The sequence below is a fragment of the Drosophila santomea genome, chromosome X (assembly GCF_016746245.2).
Source record: "Drosophila santomea strain STO CAGO 1482 chromosome X, Prin_Dsan_1.1, whole genome shotgun sequence".
In the NCBI taxonomy this organism is placed as follows: Eukaryota; Metazoa; Arthropoda; class Insecta; order Diptera; family Drosophilidae; genus Drosophila; species Drosophila santomea.
In genome coordinates, this window is record NC_053021.2 from 20,726,672 (window position 1) to 20,734,988 (window position 8,317).

The 8,317-nt window shown below is 45.9% G+C and overlaps 1 protein-coding gene across 1 annotated transcript; it reads left to right on the forward strand.

Moving 5' to 3' along the window:
- Positions 1–1,885: 1,885 nt before the first annotated feature.
- On the forward strand, positions 1,886–8,310 carry LOC120454978 (phospholipid-transporting ATPase ABCA3). Its single transcript, XM_039640769.2, has 10 exons — positions 1,886–2,833; positions 2,897–3,040; positions 3,373–4,665; positions 4,742–5,121; positions 5,304–5,756; positions 5,838–6,178; positions 6,262–6,585; positions 6,686–7,034; positions 7,266–8,015; positions 8,085–8,310. The coding sequence occupies exons 1-10, from the start codon at positions 1,961–1,963 to the stop codon at positions 8,263–8,265; spliced, it is 5,088 nt and encodes a 1,695-aa protein (XP_039496703.1). The 5' UTR covers positions 1,886–1,960; the 3' UTR covers positions 8,266–8,310.
- The last annotated feature ends 7 nt before the right edge of the window (positions 8,311–8,317 follow it).

Below are 8,317 nucleotides of genomic sequence, written 5' to 3' on the forward strand. Positions count from 1 at the left end.
AGACTCGTTGAAAAGTATGTAACAGACAGAAGGAAGCGTTTCCGACCATATAAAGTATATATATTCTTGACCAGGATCTATAGCCGAGTCGATCTGGCCATGTCCGTCTGTCCGTCCGTATGAACGTCGAGATCTCAGGAACCAAAACTGCCACGCCCACACTTTTGAAAAAGGTTTTGATATTTTTTCACATTTTTGTTAGTCTTGTAAATATCTCTCGATTTGCCAAACGCCCCAAACCGCCAAAAACTGTCAGTGTTGAAGACACTCTTCGCTCTTCCACCAGCTGCGTAAGGGGTATCAGATAGTCGGGGAACTCGACTATAGCGTTTCTCTCTTGTTCAAAATTGTTTTTCTGCGGCTTGTGAACCTTGAATTAGATTAGTTTTGATTTGATTCATACCGACAGACGGACGGACGAACAAAGTCGAAGCCGAAGCAATCATATGAATCACTGAATTCGAATTTTAATACAATATTGTACAATACAATAATTTTGAAACGCATTTTTGGAGTTTCCAAAGAAACTTCCATATTTTATTTAAATCTAAAATGTTTCAATATTTTTTTTGAGTGTGCGAGTGTGTAAAAAAGCGTTGCCAAGAAATCAAAGTGAGAGAGTTTGATGACGACAACGGGGGGATGAAACCAGGCCGGATATATTAGCCAAGGCAGGACAGGGACAGAATCATCGTTTCATTTTGCTGCCTGCGTCAATGGCAACAAATTTCATGTAAGTCCTTTCCCCAAAAAAATGGAGGGGATTCACTCCATTGACGATGGGCAACTAATATTTGCCAAGCGTAAAGTAATAAAATATTTCTTTGGTCAATAAATGCAATTGAATGTGAGGCCCAGAGCCGAAGACACGACTCAAATGGAAACGAGTCCAAAAGCGCTAAGGGCGCAGATACAAATTAAACGAGTTCAGTGAAACCCACGAACTTGACATGCCCTAGTAAATAGAACATTTCGAAAAAATGGTTCATCAAAATAAAACTGAATCATACATATGTGTGCAGGAAAGTAGTAAACAATACATTTTGTACATATCAATGTTTAATTTTAATATATTATAAATACTCTCAAAACATTTATATACTCCATTAAATATACTCCAAACAGTTACAAGATATTTTTTTGAGAATTTAATAGCCATAAACCAACCTATACATCTTTTTTTGTTTTAGTCGCATCCAAAATACCGGAGTCGAATTAAACTAAAGTGCACAAAAACAATCAATTATAAGGAACTCAACTGCAAGTGCAAGTGAACTGACTTTGAATTTTAAAGATAAAATCCTGTCATCGCCTCCTTTGCGCCTTCCCTCCCTCTAGCCAGGACCTTATACCTATTTTTTCTCATTTTCCTTTGGAAGCGCACTGGTGTCATTTTAATGCCCACTCCCTCGCTGTTCTTTCCGAGGAATATACGTAAAAGCTTTTATTGTCATTTGTTTGCTTTAGAATGCAATAAAAATGTTATGCCAAAGGATAAATAAATACGCCTGCATGTTGCCAAAAATCAACATGCGACTGACACGATATATGTATCTATCGCCCTATACTATATGCATGGTATGCATTTGTATATATGTATGTATAAAAAGGAGGCCATGCAGCAAAGATGACCATCGAAAGCAGCGAAAAAGAGCGGATATGAAAATTGTCTGTAAAAGGACTTCATTGGAGACGGGTAAGGCTATCAAAGGTGTTGGAAAATAGCAAAAATAATAAGAAGGATAAATATTATACCACACAGCTGCGTGTCTGATCTGCGTGTGCTGATCATTTAAAGGCGTTTACATGCAGTAAATGGTCAAGTATAATATCTTTGGCAGCTATTATTGTTTAATTTTCTTATTTTCAACAAGGCTCACACTTAATCGCAGTAGCCTGCTGGCACTATAGGCAAACGTAAAATTTATGGAACCCGAGCCCATCTGATAACCCTGGAACGATGACGGTGCGCGGCTACATCCGCAAGTTTTTACTGATGAACTGGAAGAACCACAAGTTGCAGCTGGCCAATCCGTTGGAACTGCTGGTCATAGTACTGCTGCCGCCATTGTTCACCCTCGTGGCGGTGCTGATGCGGTTCTTCATACCGGTGGATTCCCGATCCGATAGGGTGTACGATCCGATCGACCTGGACCGCAGCTGGATGCAGATGGTCGATAGGCTGCAAAAGGCGCGACAGGTGGCCGATCAGCACAACGTTAAGGGGAACCCGTTCACGCCCCATTTGGTCATTGGCTGGGCACCGAAACGCTACGGGATATTTCAGGCCATGATGCGCAGGGTCCAGAAGCAAGTCGAGCCGATGACCATGGTGGGCTTCGAGGATTGCGAAAAGATGCGAGAGTCGGTGATCGAGAACAGCCTGTTCGCGGGCCTCTGTTTCGATGGGAGTCCCTTCATAGAGGACCAAGTCTTTGAGGAGGACACCTTGGAGACCTACTCAAACATTCAGCCGATGCTCAACTACACGATCCTCCTGCCCAGCGAACTAAGGCAGCTGGACGGCGACTTTCGGATGGCCAATTGGATGACTCTGTACAATGAAGATCCGCACACCTTTGTGCTGATCCGACTCAACCAACCGTATGAGGGCGGATTCGTTGGATATGTTCGCGAGGGCTTCATTCGGCTCCAGAAGGCCGTCAGCGAATCCTTCCTGGTCCTGACCAGTCACAAGTCCTTGCCGACCATTCAGATTAGACGCTTTCCCGTCACAGGCCGCAAACAGGATCCGCTGATGGGTAATCTCGACTACGGCATGTCCTTCATAATCATAATTGGGTTCCTCTTTCCCGCCCAGCTATTCGTCTGGGTAAGCCGAAGACCTCAATTCCGTGGTTTAAAGCTCTCTTAAGCTTCTTGTTTTATCTTTCAGCAGGTGGTTTCTGAGAAGCAGTCCCAAGTTCGCCAGTTTCTGATCAACATGAACATTGGCAATCTCATTCACTTCGTGTCGTGGTACCTCAAGGGTTTGATATACGAGATGCTAAGTTCGCTAATCATTGCAGCACTTTTGAAGGTAGGAAACATACAATGCCCGAATAAATCCATTACTATAAGAGAAATTAAAAAATTAAGATCTTTAGACGATACAGTAAAGAACGTCAGAGATTTGCTAATAATATATGTAGCAGTAACTGGTCGAGAACCATAGCTAGAAGAGTAGTGAAGTTCAATGCGGTTAGAAATTCTCCCTTTGACCAGTAAAATACACAATCATCTTGCAAATGATTTATCCTTAGTTCTGACTTTCTTGTCATTAGCCCTCATGCAACTCGACTTACATTTGCAAAGAGGTTCGAAAGCAGATATTATTTTAGTTCGAATTATTCTATCTTCTACACCCTTCAGATAAGATGGGACCAGGACCACGGGGTGCTGACCCAAACACCCTGGTACGTACTGCTCCTAGTGCTGTTCTGCTACAACTGCGCCGCAGTTGCCTTTTCGCTAATGGTGGCAGCGTTTTTCCGGAACGCCCTCAACGCCGTTCGGGTGTTGACAATCCTGTGGATAATGTCCTACGTGCCCACCTTCATTCTGTCGAACAGCTTGGAGGGGAATATACACGCCCTGCGCTACGTGTCGTATGTGCTGCCGAATGTGGTGGCAACTCTGGTGTTCGAATTTCTCATCGAACGGGAGTCGATCGTCCATATTACGTGGGAGGACTCTGGGTACGCCCTCAACTATGACGGCGGTCCCATAACGGTGACCTCGAGCACCTGGATCTTCATGCTCAACTCGTTGGTTTACTGCGGGATTGGCCTCTACGTGGACATGTGGCGAGGTAGCGACCGTTCCGGCAAGAAGATGAAGAAACCCAACCCGGATGCCGGTGTACATGAAGATCCATACCAGGAACGCGGGGACAGTTTCACTCATCAGGGTCAGGCCATTGGCGTTAACTCCACGAAAATCTATGAGGTGGAACCCTCCCATCGCCGCTTCAAGCTGAAGATCAAGAAGCTGTGCAAGCGGTTTGCTGCAAACGATCGTCCGGCATTGAATCTCTTCTCGTGGAATGTGTACGAGAACGAGGTCACCGTTCTGATGGGCCACAATGGCTGTGGCAAGAGTACACTGCTCAAAATTCTAGCCGGCTTGGTGGAGCCCAGTCGAGGCACTGTGATGATATCCAGCCACAATATACAGACCGAAAGGAAGGCGGCCTCAATGGAGCTGGGCATCGCATTTGGCCTGGACATGCTACTGACCGGCTTCACTGTCATTGATTATTTGCGATTCATTTGCCGAGTTAAGGGACTGCACAATAACATCGAGATCGATGGACAGTCCAACTACTTTCTTAACGTCCTGCAAATCGGAGACCTGAAGACCAAGCGAATCCGCAATCTCACCGATCGTGATTTGTGCCTAGTTAGCATTTGCTGTGCCTTCGTCGGCAACAGTCCCATTATCCTCATAGACGACGTTCACTCCGATCTGGACAAGCGCACGCAGTCGCTGGTCTGGAACCTGATTAACGAGGAAAAGTCCAAGCGCACCATTATCCTGGTGTCCAACTCGCCGGCTCTGGCCGAAAATATTGCCGATCGAATGGCCATTATGTCCAATGGGGAGCTCAAGTGTACCGGAACGAAACCGTTTTTAAAGAATATGTACGGACATGGCTATCGATTGGTGAGGATTTGAGTTCTCCTATACTCCTATTTCTGGAGCATTCTACAACTCGACATTGATTACCTTACAATTCCAGACCTGCGTCAAGGGCAAGAACTACAAAATGGACGAACTGTTCGGCATGATGAACAGCTATATGCCCAACATGAGTATCGAGAGGGATATTGGGTACAAAGTCACCTTCGTGCTGGAGAACAAGTACGAGGATCAGTTCCCTATGCTGATCGATGATTTGGAGGAGAATATGCAGGAACTGGGTGTGGTCAGTTTTCGGATTCGGGACACGTCGATGGAGGAAATCTTCCTGAGATTCGGATGCGAGGACAATGACCAGAGTGGCGCCTTTCAATCGCACGAAAACGCGCAAATTCTGCTGGAGGAGTACTATTCCGCCCTGGCGGAGGCCAATGAAAAGGGTCGAAGGACTGGCTGGAAACTGTTTTTTTTGCATGGCAGGTATTTGCAAAACAATATTCTATAAAAGTTATATACATATTTATTATATATACATATAGTTATATAGTTATATACATATATTTTAACAAGAACTCCATTAACATTTATACAGAGCCATTCGGCAAGCCGAAGCTTATATACCCTATATAATTAATACATTGTCGAAAAATTACAAATGCCAGGGCTGTGATCTACAAACGCGGGATTGCGGCCTGCCGACACTGGATCGTTTTGATTTTCGAGATTCTGGCCATGGCTCTGGTGGCAGTGTGCACCTTCTCCAGCATTTTCATCTACGGCAAGAACTATGAGTTGGCACCGCTGACCTTTAACCTCAGCCAGCTGCGCATGGTGGACGCCTTTGTGGAGCTCTTCTCCGAGGAGGAGGATGTCAAGGACATGCACGCCTATTACACGGAGCTGCTCTATTGGTACGACGCTCATGTGGCGACGCTGACAAGGAACCGGCATAACGCATACGCCCTGTTGTCCCAAAACGAGTTCACCTCCCATGTCAACTCCCGCTACATCTTCGGAGCCACCTTTGATCAGAAAATCGTCACCGCCTGGTTCAACAATATACCACTGCACGCTGCGCCCTACGCCCTGAATATTGTTCATAATGCGGTAGCCAGGTGGGTTATACATAATTGTTTGAACATATCGCTTAAAGATATCACAGATAATAAACATTTTTTCCATACCATATGCGGCAGGCACTTGTTCGACGAGGAGGCCACCATTGATGTGACCCTGACGCCGCTGCCGTTCCGAACGACCATCAACACCTTTCCGCCCAGCAGTCATACCTTTGGTAGCTGTTTGGCCTTCGGCATTTGCTTCGTGCTGACCTTTATATGGCCAGCATTCTCGATTTACCTGATCAGCGAGCGTGGAAGTCTGCTGAAGAAGCAACAGTTCTTGGCCGGAGTCAGGGTGTGCAGCTACTGGATGTTTACGGTGTTGTATGATCTGCTCTTCCTGCTGATCTTTTGCGTGTGTGTTGTGGCCATGGTGGCCATATACGAGGATCCCAACCACGACGTTATGCTTTACGGTAACATGTCATTTTGTTATCTGCACTGGACTTGGTAGATATTTACCACACAGCATTCTGATTGTGCCTATCGCCATTCACAGGTTACATATCGATCACGTTGATGCTGGGAGGATTGTGGGTGATCCTGCTCGCGTATTTAATGGCGAGCATCTGCCGGAATCCGTGCTATGGGTTTTTGTGGCTGTGCGGGATTAACAGTATTGGCCTCGTCTGCTTCTCGCAGTTCTATAAGACTGATCGCGATAATATGCTCTTCGAGCCGACCTTTTTGGCCATGTACACGGTTGCCACAGTAATATGCAAGCTTTTCATGGTCTACGAATTCAAACTAATCTGCACGGATCCCGTCGTGAAATTCACCTCCGCCGAGGTGTTCAAGTGCAAAAGCACCCCCAATTGCTGCAGTTGAGTACGATTCCATACAGGAAACACAGTATTTATGTCTTTTATCGTACTATACTAAAATAATGTTTATTGGTCCTTAATATCTCTGATATGTTATAGTAAAAACGGACTACGGCACTTCCACCTCGGGCATTTACCAGGATCTGGTTGTACTGACAATAATTGATATCATCCTTCTGGCTTGTTTTTTTGTCTGCGAGTATCATTCAATCTTGGGTTTTGCCGAATGTCGTCTGGCTTCCAATAAGACGGAATCGTCGAATAGCAATGAAGAAAACAGTGAGTTCCCTGGCCTTTTATCTCAGGACACTGCGGCCCTGGCAGAAAAAGAACAGGCTAGGAATTTGAATGAAGAGGAACGCAGCAAATACGCTGCTATCGGTATTGGGATTGTCTCAAAATATCGACAACACCGAGTGCTCAATGATCTGGACTTCACTGTGGCCAAGCAAGTATTAGTTTCGGAATTGCATTTCCCATTTGAACACCCACATAGAAGTATACACGATTCGTTGAAAAGTATGTAACGAAAAGTATATAGATAGATATATAAAGAGCGGGTATCTGATGGTTCTGCAACGTTTAAATACTACATTACTGAAAGTAATTTTCTACAACATACAAATATAAACAAAGCTTTTGCATATTAAAATAAACGTTAAATATAATTTGTACGCAGATCGGAGTGCCTGAGCATCACTGGAGCGAACAACTCCGGCAAGACTACGCTGCTCAAGGTGGTGGTGAATGAGACGAAGATGAACGCTGGACAGCTCTGGATCCATGACTGCTCGGTGAACAATCACCCTCTCCGGTGCTACCGGATGGTGGGCTACTGTCCGCAGAAGGACAGCCTTCCGGCGGAGTTTACCCCCCGCGAATTGCTGTACATTCACGCCCTGTTCCAGGGCCACAGGCACCGCATAGGCCGCGAACTGTCGGAGGCGCTGCTCCGACTGGTGGGACTAACCCCTTGCTGGAATCGGTCAGTGCGCATGTGCACCACGGGTCAAATCCGGCGACTATACTTCGCCTATGCCGTCCTGGGAGCCCCGGATCTCATCTGTGTGGACGGCGTGCCCGCTGGACTGGATCCTACCGGCAAGCGAATCATCCTGATGATGACCTCCACCATGCAGGCGATGGGCTCCAGTTTCTTGTACACCATGCTCACAGGTCTGGACGCCGAGCGGCTGTCCCCGCGCACGCCACTTCTTTTAGAGGGCCAACTGTGGATGATACGGCCCATGGACACGGAGAACGAGAACTACAAGAATGGCTATCAGCTGGAGGTTCGATTCAAGAGGAAGGTCAATCCCAATGTCAGCATGTCACGAGCCACCTGGAACCTAATCAACCACTTTCCCATGTCGCCGAGCAAGAAGTTCAGTGCCTTCATGGAGATCAAGTTTCCCGAGGCCGTGCTCAAGTAAGTTTAACCTTTGGCTCTTCGCAGCGGGAATAGATGAAACTCATACAAATGATATTTCAATTCCAGAATCGAAAGGGAGGACTCGATGGTATTTCAAATGCCGTTGGGCACCACCACCTTCTCGGACATATTTCTTACACTGCGAAAAGATGCCTTCGAAATGAACATAGAGGACTACTTTATCACACGCAACATGCTCGTGGGCTTCCAGATCTTTACCTATGATCAACATCAGGACAATCCATAGGTTTCACAGTTTCAAGTCAGTCTTAAACGATTTAGTAAGATGCATCGAATTG

Excerpts from the sequence above, each read along its gene's own strand:
- LOC120454978 (XM_039640769.2), top strand. The coding sequence starts at position 1,961 with ATGACGGTGCGCGGCTACATCCGCAAGTTTTTACTGATGAACTGGAAG. Across the intron at positions 5,757-5,837 it reads GTTCATAATGCGGTAGCCAG|GCACTTGTTCGACGAGGAGG; the intron begins GTGGGTTATACA and ends CATATGCGGCAG. Across the intron at positions 6,586-6,685 it reads AAGCACCCCCAATTGCTGCA|TAAAAACGGACTACGGCACT; the intron begins GTTGAGTACGAT and ends GATATGTTATAG.